This window comes from Hippopotamus amphibius, chromosome 3 (genome assembly GCF_030028045.1).
Source record: "Hippopotamus amphibius kiboko isolate mHipAmp2 chromosome 3, mHipAmp2.hap2, whole genome shotgun sequence".
Classification (NCBI taxonomy): Eukaryota; Metazoa; Chordata; class Mammalia; order Artiodactyla; family Hippopotamidae; genus Hippopotamus; species Hippopotamus amphibius.
In genome coordinates, this window is record NC_080188.1 from 2,700,066 (window position 1) to 2,722,707 (window position 22,642).

Consider the following 22,642-nt stretch of genomic DNA (forward strand, 5'->3'; position numbering starts at 1 on the left):
GATCATTATTTGTTAAAATATAGAAGGGAAATAGTCCTTTAAAGTCAGAGCTGAAGTAATTTGAGAAGATGGACTAGAAAGAGACTAGCATTTATCTAATGCCTGCAGTGTTGGATGCTATACACATTTTTTAAACTAATTTATTTGTTTATTTTATTTTTTTGGCTGTGTTGGGTCTTTGATGCTGCACACGGGCTTTCTCTAGTTGTGGAGAGCGGGGGCTGCTCTTCATTGTGGTGCGTGGGCTTCTCATTATGGTGGCTTCTCTTGTGGAGCACAGGCTCTAGGCGTGCGGGCTCCAGTAGTTGAGGCACACAGGCTCAGTGATCGTGGCTCGCGGGCTCTAGAGCGCAGGCTCAGTAGTTGTGGCACACGGCCTTAGTTGCTCCACAGCATGTGGAATTTTCCTGGAGCGGGGATAGAACCCAGATCCCCTGCATTGGCAGGTGGATTCTTAATCACTGCACCACCTAGGAAGTCCCGCTATACACATATTGTAGCATCTGATCTTCTCATTGACCTTTGATGGGGGTATTTGTGCAATTTAAATAAAACAGGAAAACTAATGCAGAGGCATGTGTTAAATAAAGGTTGGTTGTAATTCTCCAAGAGGCCTCATTATCCTGATTATTTTACCATGGTCCAGGATCTGTCCTCCCATTTGTAGACTAGGAATCTGATTTTGACTGCACCTAATTATTACATTTGGTAACATATATATGCATAGATGTATATATATGTGTGTATATGTATATATATATATATAAAAATTTTATATATGTGTGTGCGTTTATTTGTTTAATATCTGTCTTCCCTACTAAAGTAGCAGCTCTATGAAGACAGGAACTGCTTCTGTTCTAATCAGCACTGAACACCCAGCAACAAATCTAGTACCTGGCACATAGGAGGCCCTTGATAAATATGAGATACATACTTATTGAATGAATGGATAATGTAAAAATTAAGCATTTAGAGCAGATTTATCTCTGAAAGGGTAGAGTTATATTAAACATGATTTAAAAGAACAAAATCTGAAGGAGCAGTCCATTCTCTTCCTGTAGGAAAAAAAAATGATACTTTTTAAGCATAAAATCAGTAAGAGAAATTTAAATGAAAAAAAATGTAATGAATAGAGTGCTTAATGAAATGAGCTAAAATGGGTTTATAATACTGAGTTTCCTTTGTTAAATTCCCGGTTCCCTGTCCTGGCTTGGATTCTACTCTCTGCATGCATCTGAGAGCAACATTTTTTCTGCTCTAGGTTGACCAAGTCAGTGTCTAATAGATATCTTCCTACTTTAGATATAATACTTAATTCACTCTTTTTTACAGACGTCTTAGACATCTTTCTCTAAGGTCGTATTTTCTCTGTAACGAAGCCTATAGACGTTTACCTCAAATCCCTTGAAGGTTGACATCATTTTGCTATTTTAAAAAAGACCAGGCTCAAAAGAGTTAAGAAATCTTGTAAAGAAAAAAAAAAAGTTCTTTAATTGTAAAGTAACTAAACTGGCCTCAATCTTAGATGTATTTGACTCCGAAGCCCATGTTCCATCCTCCATCCTGCTGCAAAAGAAAGACAGATGTGGCTTAGCTTGTTGGGATATTATAAAAGGATGATTGAAAAAAATCAACAGACGCAGATAAGAGGAAAACTGGACAGTTTAAGAAACCTACATACGAAGGGACCATAGAAAGAGAATAGCGGAAGACAAGGCATAAAGTTATAGGAGTGTTTGCAAAACTAAGAACCGTTGGTGTTACTTTATGTCTAGAACTGTTGTCTTCTTTCCTAGTCTCTGTTAAGTAATCTCATATCTCCCTAGATTTTGTCTGCTTAGAAGTTATCACAGCTTAATTTGATATTCTAGTTAATGTCAAACTACCCTATTAAAATGCAAGCTTAATGCAGCAGGACCGTGTCTTTTTCCTCACCATTTCTGTCCCAAAACTTCGCACAGTGTGGGTGGAGAGGAGAACGGTATTGGGGGCCGGAGGGATGATCTGGGACGTGCGATCAGGAGAGCCTCCAGGCCTCCGCTCTTCGTAGTAAAAGAAACTGTGACGCAGGGTGCAGACTAATGAAGATGGATGGGGGGACGTAGGATGTGTGGTATCAGGTACAGTTAGGTTCAGAAGAAAGACGTTGTTGCTGCCCTGGACTCGTTCCAGCGCTTTGCTGCGTTGAGCTCTGCTGGCTGGGCACCTGGTTTTCATGCAGATGGAATGCCTCAGGCGAGTCTATACAAGGTCTGACCCATGAGTCATTCATAGCAAATTGATTCTCTATGTATCAAATCCTCAGAATTAATTTCCTAAACCTTGTCTTGAGGTATAATACTTTGAATGCGATGTGATGGATTGCTCTAAGGTAGACATTTAGTTCTCTTCAATCCAGTTATAGATTTTCTGTGGCATATCCCCTGTCCAAACCATGATACAGAAATTCCATAAATCACAGAGAACAGTTAGTAAAAACATAGGTTGTAACAATTTCGTGTGTCTTGTTCACTCTTAGGTCTTATTGCTTTTAATCTTGGTTGGATTTTTCAGGCTCCGAAGCGGGGAGCCATTCCGTTCTTCCTTTTATTTGTCTGAGAGAAGATAAGGAAGTTGTCAGATTTCGGGAAGGGAAAAGTAAGGCAGTGGAGTGCTCAGGCCAGGCCTTATGAGGGTCGTCTCAGTGTTTTGTAAGATGTATTGCAAATTTTCAAAAGTTATAGTACCTGTTTTGGATGTGCTATTCAAATAGGTAAAATGGAAAGGGAACTCACTTTGTTGTGTAGACTCACTGGACTACTTTTACTCTGCTGGTAGTAAAGAAGGCTCTTTCAGAGAGATTCACAGTGTTGGAGGTTGAATATGAAGTTTAGGAGTTCTTTTTTCCCCCTTTTGTTTCCTCTGGATCATTTGCATGCATAATTATAAAGAAATGAATGTGAGAATAATTCTTCAGTGCTCTGATTACAAACTGCATTTATGATACTGAATATAATTTTTAAAATATATCTTTGTCCTCCATTTCTGTTTAGGCACTCTTCCTGTGTTTAACCCTTTTGCATGCCATTTCTGCATTTGCCCCTTCCAAAATTTTGAATTCTTATTTCTATTAAATAATACAAGCCAAAATTTGAATCTGCGTGTTTCAAAGTTTCTACTGGTAGGGATATGTAAATTAGATTTGATCCACATGTTTTTAAATAGCCTATCCTGTACTAGCTTATTGGGAAAGTTACAGGTACTCATGAAATCAAGTATGAATTTTTGACTATTTAACATGCACTCAGGAATGTCTCAGCTAATAGCACAGCTGTCATGCTGTGTAATTGGTTCGTTTTCTTTCAATTATGCCCAAATTTTGAAAATAAATTTTAAAAATAAATATACAGCTTGAATAATTTTTAGAGCACATGTAAGTTACCTTGACTTTACTATGTAGACAATAGTGATAAAATATCTATCTGAAGTTTGCATATCATGACTTCATCATAAATTAGGAGCTTAGAAAAAGACAATAATTTAGCTTCCTGCAGAATGCAGAAAGCCAATTCATTGTTCAGTATACGAAATAAACATCACCCCTGTGTTTCCTCAGAACAAACATCTCGCTTACTTCTTTGCCATCAGTAGCCATGCTTAGTGTAATCCCTACAGCAATTTTGATAGTTCCACAGCAAAATAGTGTAAGATAAATTAGGTAAAATACATTTATGGACTGAACTATACCTTAGTTCCATAGACCATTATTGAGTTCACTAATAATCACTGGAGTGTTTTCATGTTTATTTTGGTAAAATTCTCAATTTTATATGCATATCTTGAACAATCTTGAACTGCTATTGAATGAAATAGAAGTCATCTATGTAAAGAGAATTCATTTTTATTGAGTGTGGGTTCGTGATAAGAAAATTATTTGCACCTATTTCCCTCAGTTTACTTCATTTTTTCCAACTTTACTGAGGAATAATTAACAAACACAATTCTATATATTTAAAGGGTACAGCATGATGATTTGATATACTTATTCATTGTGAAATGATTACCAAGATCAAGAGAAGTAACATTCATCACCTCAAACAGTTAACTCTTTTTTGTGTATGTGGTGAGAATGCTTAAGTTTCTACTCTTACCAATTTTCAAGTATATAATATTTGAAATATAATATTAACTGTAGTCGCCGTGCTGTACGTTAGATGCTCAGAACTTATTCTTCTTATAACTGAAAATTTGTACATTTTGACCTCCATCTCCCCAGCCACCAGCCTCTGCCAACCACTATTGTATTCTGTTTTTATGAAATTGGCTATTTTTTTTTAATCCTACATATAAATGATAGCATACAGTGTATTTATCTGTTTGGCTTATTTCACTTACATATGCCCTCCAGGTTTATTCATGTTGTTGCAAATGGCAGGATTTCTTTCCTTTTATGGCTGTATATTATCCTGTTGCGTAGATACCACAATTTCCTTATCCATTCATCTGTTGTAGGACATTGAGGTTGTTTCCATATCTTGACTGTTGTGAATACAGCTGCAGTGAATGTGGAGATTCAGATATCTCTTCAAGACAGTGATTTCAATTCCTTCAGGTGTATACCCAGGAGTAGGTTTGCTGGAGCATATGCTAGTTCTATTTTCAGTGTTTTCCATAATGGTTGTACCAATTTGCATTCCCAGCCACAGTGCGTAGAGAGGCTCTTTTCTTCGCATATTTGCCAGCATTTGTTCTGTCTTTCTGATGATAACCGTCCTGATTGGCGTGAGGTGGCATCTCACTGTGTTCTTCATTTGCATTTCTCCCACGGTTAGTGATGTCATGCACGATGTCTTCATGTACCCGTGCACCATTTGTAGGGGTTTTTTTTGGAAAAATGTTTATTTAGTTCCTTTCCTCATTTATTATTTCGGTTGTTTGCTTTTTTGCTGTTGAGTTATATGAATTCTCTACAGATTAAGGATATTAACTCCCTATCAGATATATGATTTGCAAATATTTTCGTCCATTCTCTTGGTTGCCTTTTCCATGTATTGATTTCTTTTCTTATTTGTACCTAATTTCACAAAAACATATCTATATATATAATTACACACCTTTTATACGCTTTTTTTGTTCTTGAGTTGTTTTTTGATCATTTCAGGAGAAAACCACAATAGCTTTCATAAGAGAAAAGTATAGAAGAATGAATCCAACTTTTGTAATGTTAGTTAAGATGTGAAAACAGGTATGGTAAAATTATAAATAAATTGGTGAAAAAGAAATATTAAAATGACTAGAGTGGTAAGGCAAGGCAGATGCTCCAACTGGTTTCTCTTAAAAATTCCGAGGAGTCTGATGAACATTATTGCAACAGAGAACAGCATGTGGGAAAGTAACATTTTTTTCACGTACTGCATAGTCAGCGAATAGTTTTGAGTGCCTACTCTGCGTCAGGCATTACGGACGAGAGGTCACAGTTGCAGCTTTCAGAATGTTTACCATGCAGAGAATTGAAGCTTTACACACACAGAAATTTTAAAAGCTGTATGATATGTAGTAAAATACATATGCATGGGGAACACAGAGAAAGGAATATCTTGCTCTCCCTGGGGGACTAAAAGAATCCTCAGGTATGAGGACGTGTTTTGCAGGCAGAGAAGTTGTGGGCTTTCTAGACAATGGAAAGAGCGTGTGCAGAGTCCCAGAAAAGTGAGAGTCTTGTGTCTTTGAGAAATTAAAACAGTTTTGGTTGTTAGAACATAACGTGGGAGCCTAATCTTGAAGAGTTACTATGCTGATAACAGTGGGATATATGGGGAAATTTTGAGCAATGTTGTAATATGATCTGATTTGTTAGAAAAATCACTCTAACGTGGAGTAGAGAATCGACTTGTGATACAGACCGTCTATATACAGCGTGATAAAGACAGGCTTAGCAGCAGATAGCAGTGAGAAGGTATTCCAGGAAATGACCCAAGTGCTGTTGTGGTTGAGTCACTGAAAACTTCCACAGGAAAGAAATGGAGACCCGTCAGATGTTAATAAGACCTGTGTAGACTTTAACTTAGAAATGAAGACCGCTGGGGCACAAAGTAGTATTCATTCTCAGGTCAACGAAATTGTCTTTTTTTTAAAGAATTAAGTTATTGATTTATGGTTGTATAATCAGCCGGAAAAAGTTGAAAATTGGTATAGTTCAAGTTCTACTAGTGATCACAGTGTTATCTGAACTTGAGGGGAAAGATGACAGATGACTTGGACAGTATCTCAGTGCAGGCATCAGGGAGAAGACTAGTTGCTATCCATTCATTGAGTAATACTGTTAAACAAATAATGTGTAAAGGTAATTTGCATAGTGTTTTAAAAACTAAAATTATTACCAAAGGGGGGACTTAGTGCCTAACGCATATTAAGCATCTAAAAGGTTTTGGTTATTAATCAAAGCAGCAAAACTTCTGTTTGTCTCTAGCTGGATTGTGAAAGACAAATTATATCTGTAAACTGAGTGTTCGTGACATGATGAATCTGTACTCTGCCCCCCTGAAACTGGCGAGCCGTGTGTCTTAGCCCATCTTTCCCTCTAAATTCTAAATTATGTGATTCTGTGTATTGAATGCACTTTTGTTTGCATTTGAGTACGTGTCCATATAAATACATACATAAAAATTTTAACACTCATTCAGAAGGTCATTGTCTGAAATATGAGGTCAGTAGGAACTCACACACACACATTTTTGTCTTGCTTAAAATGCTTAAAGAGCAAATGGAAAAAGAATTATTTTTATTATGAAAAAATCAATTGAATTTGCACTGAGGGAAATGTAAGCAGAATGACATCACAAGAAATAAAATAAGATTAAGGATATGGACAGTTTTCAGGAACAAGTCATCCCAAGATAGGGATCACTGATAATCAGTTAGGGTGGACACAGTCTTAAGGTAAAAACGCTAGCTATATGCAAAGGATGTCCCTCTAGAGGCCAATAGTCACTCAGCTGTTAAAGATATTGATTAAACTTAAAAAGTTCTGGAAATCGCAATTACAGAACAGCAATAACATTCTAGTCGAAAATAATCGCGGGTCGTTTTCTGTAGAGACATATGAAGGATTTCAGTGGCATGCATTTACTGCTAAAGGTAGACGTGTGACATTCCAAAATATAAAGTACTTACATCAGAATTATTATGTAACAGGCAAGGGGATCCCTGATGTCAAAGTAGTATCGCTGCTTCCTCCTTTGTAGACGCAGGACCGCTGTCACCTAGAATGGGAGTGTTTGGCTGCACTCAGCAGTCCACGGCTCAGGAGCTACAGTCATTCTGCAGCCCCAGGCTCCACCCCGTTACGTCGGTTCTCTTCTTTGGCAGCTGTTTTTGCCATTTATGTTGACAGCAGATGGGGAAAATGCAAAGAACGGTCAGTTTTATGACCATGCATAATCAGCATCTGGGCTGTATGTTACAGAAACAGTCAGTCCAAACTCATACTTGACCAGTGGTGTAAAAACTTGCTTTGAGTTTCTCAGACAGTTTTCAAATGAGAGTACGTGCCCTCTTTTAATCACGTTGGTCATGGAAACAGCAGCCACTTGTGCTTCTTTTTCAGCCTCCATGTGAATGATGCGTGAGTGTCACGTGTTTAACATATAGTTATGAATTATCTACAGAACCGTGTTGCTAATGTGTTTTAAAATCTGCTTTGGAACCATAAATATTTATTTCACATTAGAGATCAAGTCATGTGTCAGATTTATTCCTTTCTATAATCTGTGTGTATGTGTGTGACTAATCTATGCTAAAGACATTATATAATGCAATATATGTTACATATATACACGTATATAGCCTCATTTTAATTTTTTCCACTGTTTTCTGAGCAGGAAAAAAACACAGCATGTATATTTTACATCTTATAATTTTTACACAAACATTTATAGTAGGTTTTATTTTCTCATTTTTCAGAAAGAGCAACTGAGAGACAGAGAAACAAACAGTAACTTTTACAAGGTCCACAGAACTAATCAGTGGCAGATTCTGAGTTTAATCCAAGTCTATATGAAGTTTATACTTTTAATCCTTAAACTGCACGTTTTTATCGTTACGTCTGTACATATACAAAACATAAATACCTCTTGGGAGAGCTGTTTCAGCTTTGGCCTGTAGATGTTATTTTTTATAGTTTATCAAAATAATTTAATTTGAAAAATATTGAAACTAATGCCTGAGTATTGAAAGCCAGTGAGCTGAAAGTGTCATTTAAAATAAACGAATGTTGTTTAATATAGTGTAAATGTCTTCAGAACTAGTTGGAGTTTTTAATTGTCCAGTTATACTGTATGCTGTGTCCTTTCCTGATGTAAGGTCTGCTCACTGGTAAGCATGGTAAAGCATTTATGTGCCACAGAGCCCAGCTATAGCTGCACATAATTTCCAGGTTCTAAGTGTCCACAGTATTACAGCAGAGAGATATACTGATACTTTTCTACCATCTTTGAAATAGGCACTAGAAAAGTGACATATATTGGTAGTTGTTCATTCTTTAGGAACTCTAAAAGTGCGAAGCCATATTTAAAAAAAGAAAAGGCAGTAAATAGAGAACAAGAAAAAAGATGTATGGGAGTGGGAAGGAAAGGTCTTTATTGTCTAAACATACTTGTGAATTTTTTGATTGGAGCAGTTAGAAAACTGTCTCCTAACTAAAACTGAACTTCTAACTAAAATTTCCTTCTGGTTTGACGAAGTGTAACAGCAAATTGCTTTGCGATATGCATACACACAGTGATGAAATGTTTTGGAATTCTTCACATACATTCCGTGAAGAAAAAGGTTCTGGCTCCTTTTATATGCAGAAGTCTTCCTTTATCATATGGAGTTTATAAAATTTTTCCCTTTTCATATTCAGTTTTCTAAATCTATTTTTACTTTGAAATTTAAAATATTGAATTTTTTTTCTATGAAGGGCTAGCATTTGGAAGGCTCTTAATTATGGTGGATTTTATCTACAGCATGCAAGTATATCCCAGCCATTACACTATCTGCGTTTGTAACCCTGGAATGTTTCTAGTTAGAATCTTCATGGAACAATGGATTCAAATTTGTGCTCTATAAAATTCAGCAGATTATCTGTTATTAAAGTAGAAAATTAGAGGATAGCAAAACTAGAAAATGTAAATTTCGCCTGCTTTTTTTTTTTAACTTTCACCTGAAAACTCTAATGTTTTTCCTCCTTATGTTTTATAATCTGGTTTTAATAGTTTCCCCTTTGTTTTAGGAGGAGGGGCAACATTTGAGATGTGTTGTTTGTAGTTTGTCAAATATGTTATGAAGTTATTGTGATGAAACAAAAATTATTTATCCTAGAGACCTAAAAGTTTGCAGAAAGTACAGATTAGTTTGTTGTTTATCCACCGAAGACAAGAAAATGGACATTTTTAAGCATTTTAAAGCTTATCGTTTGACATCCATCAGTGGTAGAATGTTTCCCTGCATGGGAATCTGTCTCTGCGAATGAAGGAGGCAATTATGTTGTGCCTTAGTGGACTGCCAGACAGTGCCATGAAGACCAATTAGCTGCTGAGCCAAAGTAAATAACTACATAAGCTTTGTTTCAAACACTGTTTTTGGAACAAGGTTGGAAGTAAATAGATAAATAAAGAAAAGCAAGCAAATCCCTGGTACATGTCATTGTTCAGCTTTCTGTCGCGCCTGTTGTAAATGATACAGTTTGCCATGTGAAGATTAAGCCGCGGTACTTTGCGGTAAGGAAGAATACACGCAGCATCGCCATATATAAAACTAAGCATATTTTCATCATCAGTTCTCTTTGCTTTATAACTTTTTGAGCATGCATTTTCTAAAAACATGCTCCACTTATTATATCTTTTTGTTTTGTTTGCTTTAGCAAGAACAGTTATCAATGACATTAACCGCAGATTCAACACAAACTAAATTACAGTAACATATATTTGAATGCCATTAGAACAATCAGCAGTGATCATTATAAGCATCCTAGGTTCTGAGACTTTAAAATAATAAATGAATGTTTAAGTTGCTAAAGAAGTGTTTTAGTTATATTAAGTGACAGAATTAGTTTGGCCACATTTGTAAGTTAGTATTATTGACATTTCAGAAGTCTCAGTATGGAATATTGCATTTTTAAAAAAACGTGTATTGAACAAATTAGTTGGAAATGTAACTGTAAAACTGGACACTTTATCAGTAAAATGTCCATGAGGGTATAAACATATCTGCTTTTGATCACCATTGAACTCCAATTATATAATATAATATGCTGTTGCACAGAGCAGTCATTAAATATTTGCAGATTGAATGAATGAATGAATAATTGCTGAGTCCTTATTTTCAAGAAACTGAAACTATACTTACAAAAAGTAACTGTATGATCTAGTTTTGCGTGACCGTTAAATCTACTCGACATTAAGGATTTTTATTCTTTCTCACCATTACATTATATTATTTTGAGAAAACCTTTAACAAAATGAAATGTTTCATTGGGCTGGATTTGAAGAAAGCCCTTTAATCAACAATATTCCATCTATAGCTTGTTTTTACTATATTTTCATTGATTACATTTTAAATTTCTTAAAATCCAACTACAAGAATGGATCGCAGCAAAAGAAAAAAAAGTGTCTCTAAACCATCAGTTCATACTGTTCTAATCAGTAATGTAACAGTGAAATGATTACATTATCCTTTGCTATACTTAGAGCTTTTGAAAAAAGTAACCCTTTCTTAAGACCTAGATAAAGAATCCAGATGCCAAATCCGTCCTTGCTTCATACGATTTATCTCGTCTTCTGGGTAAATCTGCCCCTTAGGAGCCAACAACCTGGTGGAGGATGGGTGTGTGAAAAATGAATAGAATATGGTCAGATAAAAGCAGAGGAGTTCAGAGGAAATGTCCTTGAGCAGAGACAAAGATGCAGTTAACCATACCTAAGAAAGTAAAGGAAAGCTGCAGAAGGAGGCTGTGCTCTAGTCACCTTAATGTAAATAAATAATATTATTAATAATGATGTGAAATTATTAACTTCAGTGGTTAACAGTGAGGAATGATTAAGGAAATAGGGCCCATTTCGATAATTGAATTGTCATGAGAACATTAAAAATAATGTCTTCCAAAAATTGTATGACATAGGAAAACATGGATGATATGATATTTAGTGTAAAGGATTCAACTCAAAATTCTCTATAGAGTAAGATTTTAATTATATGAAATAAATCTGCATGCAGAAAAACGACAGTAAAATTCACTGATCTGAGTAGTGTAATATGAGTGATTTTAATTTTCTTCCTTAACATATTTCATAAATAGCTCAAGCTTAAGTTTTTCTTTAATGTGAACAGAATGACTTCTGCTTTTTGGAGGGGGAGGGTCATGACTAACGCTGCAGGTAGAGAGAAGATTTTACTTTTCGTGTGAGAGAGGAAGAGACGGAAACTTGGGGAGTAACTCCATTGAGAGAGCTAGAAAATGAAGCTATAAATCAGGAAGAGAAAAGCAGAGCGAGAATCAGGAACGTGTAGTGTCACATCCGCGGGCGGAGGGATTGTTTGCAATATCGTATGCTGCGGTGAGTTCAGGGGCAGTGAAGACTGAGGAAACCCATTGCCTGAAGAGACAGGGAGGTCCGAGGGTGACTGCTGAGCCTGCTGAAGAACACATGGTGTTGTAATATTGCCTTTGAATCAGAAAAGACCGTAATTTAAGCAATTTGACTTAACCTCCTAACATATTTTATTTATTTTGACCTGATGTCCGTTAAATGTTTGTATTACATATAATGTCAAAGTATTACCAACATTCAATAAAAATCACTGTATATGACGCATATATAGCCTATATATAGTCTATATATTATATTTATATAAATATGCCAATATAAATGTATATACATATGTGTGTGTGTGTGTATATTTTTTTTTTAATTCAGTCAAGAAAATGGAGCTCATGCCAGGTATTTCAGCAGAGGGATTGAATATGACAAATGAGTTAAACAGCTGTAGAAAGTGACACAGAGATTAGAAAGCTGCTTCCACCCCCAGGGCTACAAAGAGCTAAGAAGTTGATGTTATACAAAGTTAGGAGCTGGCCCTTCGCAGGAGCTGAAATGAAGGAGGAGATGAGACCACTGCTGAGGACATATCCTGAGGCAGAAGAGGGGAGAATACCCGTCGTCTTCCCTCTGCCCACCTTCAGTCTCCCACCAGTGCCTCTCCCTGGTCAAGCTCGCAAAAGCCAGCTGGCAAGTGATCCTGGAATATACGGTTCACAGGAGTCAGCTCTCTGGGTTACAGAGCAGAAGCAAGGAGAAGGGGATGGAAAGCTGTACTGGGATATTTATACGGGTAGAAGTGAGGCTAAGAGGCAACATTTTTTGTTGGACTAAAATATTTACCAAAACACCTTATGAAATACACTGTTTTGTGTCTTTCATAACTAGATAGGTAAAATCGCGTCTTTGATAGCAGAACCATGGAGTAGGTAATGTTAGACGGTTATTTTCAACTTTCAGATTTTAGTGCACCATAAAAACACTTCAGTTGTGTTTAAATGCACTTCGCTGCTGTGGTTTTCACATGAAATATTCACATAATGGGTTGACAGAGTCCAGACAGTCTCACTGAAAATATCTGTGGCACTTATGGGTTTAGAATTTAAGATTTTTGCCTCAGAAGAAACTTCAAAATTAATTTTCTACATATAACAATTTTTTCAAACTATAATATGCTTTCTGTAGAGGAAATGGTTTATAAAATTTAATATTCAACCATAATGTCTTTTGTGGAAGAGTTACAGTTACCTCTAAAACGTTCCATATCTTTTCAGTGTTACAACATATTTCTCTTACTGGTACTGAAGTTACTAAAATGTATTCCCAGCGTAGCTTCTTACAGGTGTTCTCTCTTCTATACAAACTCCAGACTTAAATATTAATGAACCTGTAGTGCCTAAAATTCAGAATATTTTTATTGTTTTTACAGTTGCTTTGTTTTTACTCCCAATCTTGTACCACATTTAGGGCAGAGCACAATTAATTTTAGTAGTCTTTTTTGAGAAAAAGAGAAAATATCACTCATGAAGCATATCACCTTTGCTTTTTGACATGGCTTGAATTAAACATATCTGAGAGCTCACATTTCTATTTAAAACTTAATTTTTTTTTTCATTACAGACGTTTGGAACAGAACTCAATCAAGGTCATCCCTCCAGGAGCTTTCTCGCCATATAAAAAGCTTAGAAGAATGTGAGTGAATAATATTCTGAAATCAGTGTAATTTTTAAAAATTATACAGGTCATGACCATGCAAAGACATCCATTTAAGTATGAATATTTAAGTATGTGTTTGACAGATTAAATATTAAGTGATGTGACTATCTGGTTGCTAGTTCTATAATATTGTAATGTTAAAAAATTAATTTTTAAGCTGTCTGTAATTTAACATTAATTCACACTAGTGTGAATGTACGTGGTCAATATATTATGCAGTCAAATTCTTAAATGTTCTATTTTCAAAAATAAGGCCGTCTTTAATAATAATTTAGGAATATAGCCAAGAATTGATTTCAAAGTGTGATTTTTTAAAAAACATAGGATGCTTTAGGTGCAAAACTGACATGCAAAGGCAATAAATAGCTTTCTCCTGCAGTAAATCTCACTGACACTCTGTTGAATTTAACCTAACCCTATTTTTAATCTTAGCGACCTGAGCAATAATCAGATCTCTGAGCTGGCACCAGATGCCTTCCAGGGACTGCGCTCTCTGAATTCACTGTAAGTATTGACCACATCACTGAGAAAGCAGAAGGCACAAGGAAGAACGGCTCTATATTTTAAATTCAGATTTAACAAATATACTCCTTTAAGTTTCTTTATTTTGAATTATTAATAATAATTATTATGCATCATTTGTGATTTCATCACTTTTATGGAGAGCTGCTGCCTGTCACTACAATCGGCCAGTTTTTAGGCGTATTTTTAGGCGGTATTTTAGGCGTATATTTCAAGAGTTGACCGTTTGCTCTTTAGAGGGCAAGAGGACGAACTCCTTTTTCTGCCGAGGTTTTCTTTCTGAGGTGAGGGGAACATGTTTATTTTGGAGTGCTCTGGTCAGTGCTGTGTTTATAATCCTTAAGCTCATAGCCATTGTCTCTGGGGACAGTAACGGTCCCCTGTAGAATGATGCTAGGCAAAGTCTTGCGGAGAGCACCGCAAGATGACCAGTGAGAAGGCCCCCCCAATCCCCACGTCATCACCTTAAGACTTCCCAGAAGGAACCAGCTTTAATCTCTCAAAGAACAAAGATAAGAAAGTATGGCAGCTTTTTAATGTCAAAAGGACTTCCAGGGAGATAGCTGTGTAAATTAAAGTGGTTCTGAAGTGAATTTATAAAGGCTGTTATTCCTTCAAACTTGCCCAAAATCTTCAGAAGGCCACCAAGTAGAGTAACTTTTATTTCAAATTTTAATGTTAAAGTTTGGAAGTGAAATCTGGTATTTTTTTAAGAGGTGATGCTTAGAGAAGAGTTCTTATTGATGTAAATTACTGCAGGGCTCTTAGAAACTTCAGAAGTCAGTGGTAGCCAGTGAGAAATTCAGGATATGCACGTGTGATACTCAGAAAAACACCAGGGGTTTGTGTAACAGTTTACACTCATACCAAGGAGAGGACATGGACCAGCTCTTCTGGGCACGCGGATGTTCAGGGTGCTGTGCTGGTCTGCTCAGAAAACTGCAGTTTTCTTTGAAGAAGAAAATGGGAAGCTATCATTTCACCTGCAGGATCTGCCTAGGTTCATTTTTGTTGGGTTTTTTGTTTGGGATTTTTATTTTAATAGATGAAGTCCAAGACCAGGGAAACAACTATTGGCAGAAAATGTAAAGTACACATACATTGTTCTCAGAGTGGGCTGCCAGATTCTGACAGTCACAGAGTGCAGATGTGGAACTCGATTAAATCAGCCAGTCAAACTGTCCATAAGGCACCTGCCATCCTGGACGGGAATACTGTCCGAAGTGAACGTAGACAACCTCCCAGCCGTACAGAAGGGTAGAGCAGAAGTCAAATCAGTGTACCGATTCCTGGTCCTTCAAGTATCTGTGCCTCAAGGGAAACCATAAAGTGTCAGAAAAGGGAGAAATGGATGGAGAATTCTTGCTGACATCCGCTCGCTTGCCAAGTTTGCTGTTACGTTCTGTCGCCCTAATGATGTTGACACTTGTGGTTGTGAGGATTAAGTGATAAAAAGAAGTAAAAAAATAAATAAAAGACTATTTAATTATTTCGTTAGTTTATCATTTATCACAGTAAATGACATTATATTTATTAAATATAAATTTATTATAATTAATGATTATAACTTATGTACTCATCTATACATGTAATAAACTAACGGCAAGCTGGAAAAGAAATGACAACACACGTAAAAGAACGTGCTTGCTGAACTGGAATATTAACCTTCACGACCAGAGCTCTCATGCACACAGTTCTTTTGGAAATCTGTAGAAAAACATGATCTTTCCTTATGGAACTGCAGCGTTAAATCACTGAAGAATTTCTAGTTCAACTCAGAGCAGTACATGGAGAAGTAGGAACTTTTTCCGAGGAGTGGAATCCCCACATAATGCCTTACAGTGTTATAAAACAGAAAAGCTAGGAGAAGATCAAGTAGCTGTGGTATCACAGAGAAAGCCCGTATCTTACAGCTGGTATCATTTTCCTCTCTGTGTTCGTGTTCTGCATTGGCCTTCCGAAGACTACGTTATGTACCCCCTCGATGAACTATGTAACTACCCGGAGTGACAGTCACCCTTTTCTTCGTTTAAACACAGTCGTAAGTTCGACAGAAACTTATTGGGCCCTCTAGGGTGCTCGTCCCCGTGTGAGAGAACAAAACCCCCAAATCCCTCCCTCGCGGATGTCACCCGTGATGAACTGAACAGCGGACAGGAAATATAGTGTATGTGATGACACCGGTGGTGTGCGGGAGAACGAAGAGAGGAAAGGGGATAAGGAATGCCAGAGGAGGGGGGGGGCTGAAATTTTAAATAGCACAGTTCACAAAGGCCCCCCTAGAAAGTGATGATGGGTAAAGGTCTGAAGATGGGGCTTGCGGGAGTGAGCTGTGCGGAAACATGGAGAAAGAGCTTTCGAGAAGAGGGGAGAGCTGAATCCTGAGGTTCTGAGGCACACGTGTGCGGCGTGTTTCAAGACAGAGCTAGGAAAAGTCAGTATGACCCGAGGGGAGCAGAAGCTTGCAATTAAAATCATGAGAAGGTTGCAGCTGCTGCTAACGGCAAGGTCTAGGGCACATCCACGAGGGTAGAGGAATAACGATGGAGAAAGACAGGTTGCTGGAAGAGAGCTGTGTGGAGACTGACTGGTGAGCCAGGAGTTGAAGTCTTCCAGGAAGGAGTGAGGTGACTTAGGAGCATGCAGATTAACTGCAAGAGGGATGCAAGTAGGCAGCATTTCTTTCTTTAGGTGAAGTGGTTACTTGTACAAGCGTCTCTTCTGTGTCTTTCTGGGGCTGTACTGGATTCCATAGCCTGCTTAATGTAATCACTGTAGTTGCTAAAGAAGTGAGATATTTAAAGATGGTATGATGCCAAATACCTCTCCTGCATTGTACTTAATAGTTTTGTTATTCAATTACCATAATAGTGTATCTTAGAGAAAACTGGACTTGATCTGTTGAGTGGTTTTTAAGGTCTCGCCTAATAAATTCATTAGCATTTACCTATTTTTATTAACATTTATTTTGTTACGTTATTATATATCACTATTATAAATTGTATTTCACTATCAGATATTAACATTTTGTTATATAACATATTACACATTATTAACAAAATATTCAAAATACGTGTCTGTGAAATCATTTTTTCCTCAGACCTTTTTTTACTCTCACTTGTGCCATCAGCGAAATTTCTATAATATGTAATAATCATTGCTTTTCTTATTCAGCATACAGATACAGTTAGCATCATCTCTGAACATGTTTTATTTTTCATTTACTGGTTGGCGGGTTTCCTTGATATTAACACAATGAGGAGTGCTGCGGCGTGTGGCATGTGGCTAAGCATATATCCCTCAGGACGCTGAACGGCTTGCATTTGAACACTAGCTCTAACTCAGTGGCACACAGAGCTAGTCACTGATCCCCAGGCTTCAGTTGTCTCATCTCTAAGATGGGGACAAGATTATTCCTCTCCTGGCTTTGCTAAGAAGCAGAGGAAACTTTCAGGCGATATTACACATGACCGTGGCAAATTCTTCTCCCGATACCTATCAATGTGTATGATTCTGGATTTTAATTATCCCAGGGAATTTTTATGCCCAAGATCCTCAGTATATGGTTTTCCTCCCTCCTCACTTTTTCTTTAACCTCTTATGAGGGTGAGTCAAAAAGTATCCGCACTCCGGCTGTAGAATGTGCAGAGGTTTTAAGGTAACCCGCGTGCGGATAACCTTTGACTCACTCTCGTACAGACTGTTGTAGCTCACTAATTCGAGTTTCCTCTCCTCACTAACCAGCTCACAGATCCCACAGGGGTCTGTAGTGAAAGGCCGATTGCTGTGTTTGCATTTCCTGCAGGCTTTTCTTCCACTGATGGTAACCTTGCATTTCCCACTGGTTTTCAGTGAAAATGTAGCGACCTCTGCTTCCTCTTTACTGTACTCTCTTTAAATTTGCTTAGTGTTTTAATTCTCAAATGCACATGGTTTTTCGTTTATAAGTAAGTACAGCTCTTTGACATTTATTTGGATGTAAGTCTGCCCACAGCACCTTTTCCACGATAGCCATCATGTAGGTTTCTATTCTGGACATTGTTTCTCTTTAGTGGGAGTTCTGTCTCCTGCCAGCTTTCCCCAAGGGCAGAGAAGTCAAAGACTGGCCAGCAGCGGTTGCTGCATCTTACTGTCCGAGTATTGAAGCTCAGCAGCGTGAACCTGGGTTTAGTGTTCTTAGCCTTCCTCATTGTACAAAAGCTTAAGATTTCCCTGTTGTTTCAAACGACTGTAAAAAATTTTCTCTGAGCAAAATTGTACTGTATATAGAATGCTGAATATAAGCCGTGTGTAAGAAAACTGTAGAAAGCTACCCAATTTGACATTCTGGGCAGCAGGAAATTATCCATATTCGTCGTGTATTTATTTTCTTTTCACCTGAATTCATTTTTATCTTGATTTTCTTAAATTTTCTTCCCCTCTTACGAGTGTAGCAAGGTTCTCGCTGGCGTTCTTGCCGTTGGTGATGATACGCCTTTCCTTCATTTTTATAGATTTTGGCCTTATTTTCTTGGCTGCCATCCAATTGTTCTGTCCAAGTCTTTGGACTTTTGATATTTTCAAACTCCTTTTTCCTTCCTACCATTTTGATCTCACTGTGTGTAAGAAAACTATTCAGCCCTAGTATTGTGGCTTTTTGTAGAGAAATCTCATCCCCATCATATCTAGTATTTCTTTATTATAATATTTTTATGATAGTCCATATACCCAATTATACCTACACTTATAGATTTCCTTTTGTGATTTCTGTCTTTTTCTCCCATGTACCCAAATTGTCTCGTTAATAGTAAACATCTATTTTTTTTAACATGATCTTAAAGAAAACAGAATGATTTGTTGGAAAAAAAAATATTTTCGCAATAGGCACACCACCTAGCTAGTCCTCCTTTTGTGCTATTTGAACCAGCCTCTGAAACAAAAGAACCAAGTGAACAACCTACTAAATTATTCACCCCTTGATTCTAAAATGTGGGTCCCCCACAGTTGTTATGCATCTTGTTTCCTTTTTAGATCTCGATGGGTTCAAAATATGAAACTCCTTCCGTATTCAAAATAGTCCTCTTGGATATCGCTTTGAAGCCATACCTTTTATTCATCTCGGTTGTATCTGTGGCTGGCACACGGGCAAATGGTGAACACTGAGCAAGTAACAGTTGGATTCAGTTTAATTGGGCACCAGGCTCAGAGCCTGGCAAAGTCCCTGGCACGTAATGAGTGTATGATATGTGCTGCTGGGTGCATTGCTTGAATGACATTCAATTGAATATCCTGAACTGGTGCCACGCTGATCTGACCATTTGTTCCCTAAGCCCTCTGTTCTCTTATTCTTGACCATACGATACGTATTCTTGTTGCTTTACTCTTTCTTAATGTCCTTACCTCCTTGAGCCTGACAATATAGAACTTCCTCTTTTCTTCTTCTATTTTTAAAATTGTTTCTTCTCTAATGGACTTACACTTTAAAAAAAATCTATATTCTACACGAATGGATTTTTTATGTTGTCCTGTATAACCACAGCACTGGAATCTCTACAAGTGAAATGTCTCTTTGTACAGGATAGCACTCAGCTTTACTTACTCTCAAGAACTGTCTTCATATTTCGCAGTATATCCCATCTCTCACTGACATCTTGGAAAGAAACAGCTTTTTCCTCACTCTGATTCATCTCTCTCGCATTATTTTCCTCTTTTCCAAACAGAATCATGTACAGCTGCCAAACATATTATTTTGATTCTCATTCCAGCTTTTTCCTCCACATTTGATGACATCGTTTATTTCTTTTCCAAAAGAATATTTCTGACTTTTTAAAGTAATTTATGCCCATCTTAGAGAATATTGAAAAAGTAAAGAAAATACATATAGATGCAAATTCAAATGACGTCTGGATGGTAAGTCACTTGCCATCTAGAGATTTTCCACTTTTTTTCTAGTTATATGTGTATATATTCTTCTAAACAAAGTTAAAATTATACTATAATATATTCTTTTGTACTATGCTTTTTTAAACTTAGTGTTATACCATGAACACTTTCATGTCACTAAATATTCTTCAAAACATGATTTTTATCAATGTGAAATATGTATTTAGCCAGTCCCCTTCTTTGGAACTTGGATACATTTTATCATTTTATTTGTATTTAATGTTTCACTGTTACAAATTATGCCATGATTAACGTTTGGCACATAAAATATTGTGTTTGTCTCCAAGATTTTTCTTAAATTCCTGAGAGAAACTACTAAGTTAAAATTTATATAAATATCTTTATGACTCTTTTTTTTTTTTAATTATTTTTGGGGGGTACACCAGGTTCAATCATCTGTTTTTATACACATATCCCCGTATTCCCTCCCTTCCTTGACTCCCCCACCTCGAGTCCCCCCCACCCTCCCCTCCCAGTCCTCTAAGGCATCTTCCATCCTCGAGTTGGACTCCCTTTGTTACACAACAACTTCCCACTGACTATTTTACAGTTGGTAGTATATATATGTCTGTGCTGCTCTCTCGCTTCGTCTCAGTTTCCCCTTCACCCCCCGCCCCCTCCCATACCTCGAGTTCTCCAGTCCATTCTCTGCATTATGACTCTTGATATGTGTTGTCAAATTGTTCCTCTAAAAATATAATTTCTGTCTTTTCCTATGCATAATTGTGGTCCGCTGCTTTTGGGGGCTGAGAACAGATGGGCATCGTTTTGGACCTGTTGTCAGTAGCCAATGTGATGAGTCAGTCATTTTCATTTGTTTGCTGTTGAAATCCCCTTGTTTCACCCGTTCTGTGAATACATTAATTTATTCCTTAATTTATTCCTCTCCTAATTTATTACTTCATTTTACTCTTCAAACAATATTCACTCATCAATCCAATGTTAGGACATCACCGTGTGCCAAAACCTAGGCAGCAGGTGTGAGGAAGTAGTTGTCATGGTCCCTGCACTTTGTGGCTACACTTAGTGGCTAATCAGAGGTAGGGACATGAGGATGCTTTCCTATTCATATTTCTTTGGGAAACGTACGTTTAAAAAATTATCCTGTAGCAATATTAATGATCACTGTCTTCGCAAATCTTACATTTCTTATGCGTATACATTATATGTTTAAAATGAAAACTTTACACTTATGTGGATTCTTTCACTGTTGACCATTGTGATAATCCTAAGCCTCATCCCTTAAAGAACAGTGGGTTCCACATCTAGTGTTCTCCTTTGCTGTGCACTGTGTGCTCCCATCAGTATGAACTGTGTGTGTGTGTGTGTGTGTGTGTGTGTGTGTGTGTGCGCGCGCACACGCGCAGGAAACATGACAACAGTGGCCATTTCTATGGAAGGGCAGTAAAATTATAAATTGTGTTCATTTTTGTTAATTTTTCTATGTTTTCCAAATTTTCTACCATAAGCATACATCTAATCTATAATCAGGGAAAAAAAATTGCAAGTTGAAGTTTGTTTGCTCAGCTATGGCTTTAATAATGTATGGAGCTTTCTAACCTCCTGTATGCCTGAATACATATGTTTAGATGAATTTGTTTTGCTGGTTGGTGTCTGATATCTTTTTTTGTTTAAATCATGTTTTTCCAGTGTCCTCTACGGAAATAAAATCACAGAACTCCCAAAAAGTTTATTTGAAGGACTGTTTTCTTTACAGCTACTGTAAGTATTTGATTGTTTCTGATCTGTTGAACCCAAATATATATTTTAGCCAGTGTACCATCTCATATTTGCACGGAGGCTTCAGAAAAATTCGACCCAAAATGACATCGTTTAATGAAATGGAAAAGATTAGTCTAGTGGAGCTAACATTGATGATGGTTATTTATTTGATGACACGACACTTTGAAATTGTCCCCAAACCTTTCTTTCCACATTGTCATTAATGTGGGCATCCTGACTGTTCTGTCATTTAAAGTCTGGACGGTCCTTGCCCTTTATGAAACGTCTCTGATTTGATTTAACCATAGTTGGAAAGGAGAAAGACATGGTGATATGTTTATCCACCTTTGCCAAAGAATCTGCAACAGTGGCAATACTAGAATAACATCCCCCAACACAAAGATGGTGTTCAGTAGTAGCACAAGTGGTAACACTCCAGCTGATCTTTAGTGAGAAAATTATCTGTCGATTTCCTGGATTTTATCTTCAAAGACCATTTTGCGTAGAGAATAGCTACGACTCATTTGTCTCAAAAGAAGTATTTATGATACATATTTATAAGAATAAGACTTGACTCCAGATGTCTAAATGAATGCTTATATGAAAATGAGATTGAAAAAAATATGCTAATAGTAAGATTGTCAGAATTAGATCATCAGAATCTATTCAAATCACCAAACACTTACAGGGTGCCTCATTCAGGGCACACACTGACCTAGCTGCTGTGGATAAGAGGAAGAGTACGACGTAACTTCTCCTCTCAGCTCGCTCAGAAGCTACTTTAAAATTCTCGAGTTGAGAATGCTGTTTTCTTTTTGCGGCGTGTGCATTTGTCGGTGTGGGGTTTGAACCGTTTACCTGGTAAAAATGTATCCCTCGTCCCACAAACGTCCCAAAGGTTGATCTCTTTCCTTACTTGATGAATGTGTTTATACTTACATCCTGTTATCCGCATCTTAAACTTTTCATTGTTATGCAGAAACATGTTTTATATCATAACCCAGTTCACACACATACAGACGCACACATGAGGCAAACTCTTCACAGAACAGTTTTCACCTCACTGTGTACAGCGCTGTCCATTCTGTCCCATTCTCTCTCTCTTCTTAATGCTGCATAACTCAGTGAATTGATTTTACAGCAGACCAGTCAGTCATGATGAATACTGACCTCTGTGACCTGGGGACTTTACATGGGCATCGAAT

At 37.1% G+C, this 22,642-nt stretch overlaps 1 protein-coding gene across 11 annotated transcripts in view; it reads left to right on the top strand.

The window, feature by feature from the left end:
• The window catches only part of SLIT2 (slit guidance ligand 2), a 364,105-nt gene that overhangs the window by 255,163 nt on the left and 86,300 nt on the right, over positions 1 to 22,642 (top strand). For all 11 annotated transcript variants that reach the window (XM_057726063.1, XM_057726060.1, XM_057726062.1 and 8 more), the window contains 3 exons: positions 13,176 to 13,247; positions 13,704 to 13,775; positions 21,366 to 21,437. In XM_057726063.1, coding sequence (XP_057582046.1) covers positions 13,176 to 13,247; positions 13,704 to 13,775; positions 21,366 to 21,437 — 216 coding nt within the window. The remainder of the gene's footprint in view (positions 1 to 13,175; positions 13,248 to 13,703; positions 13,776 to 21,365; positions 21,438 to 22,642) is intronic.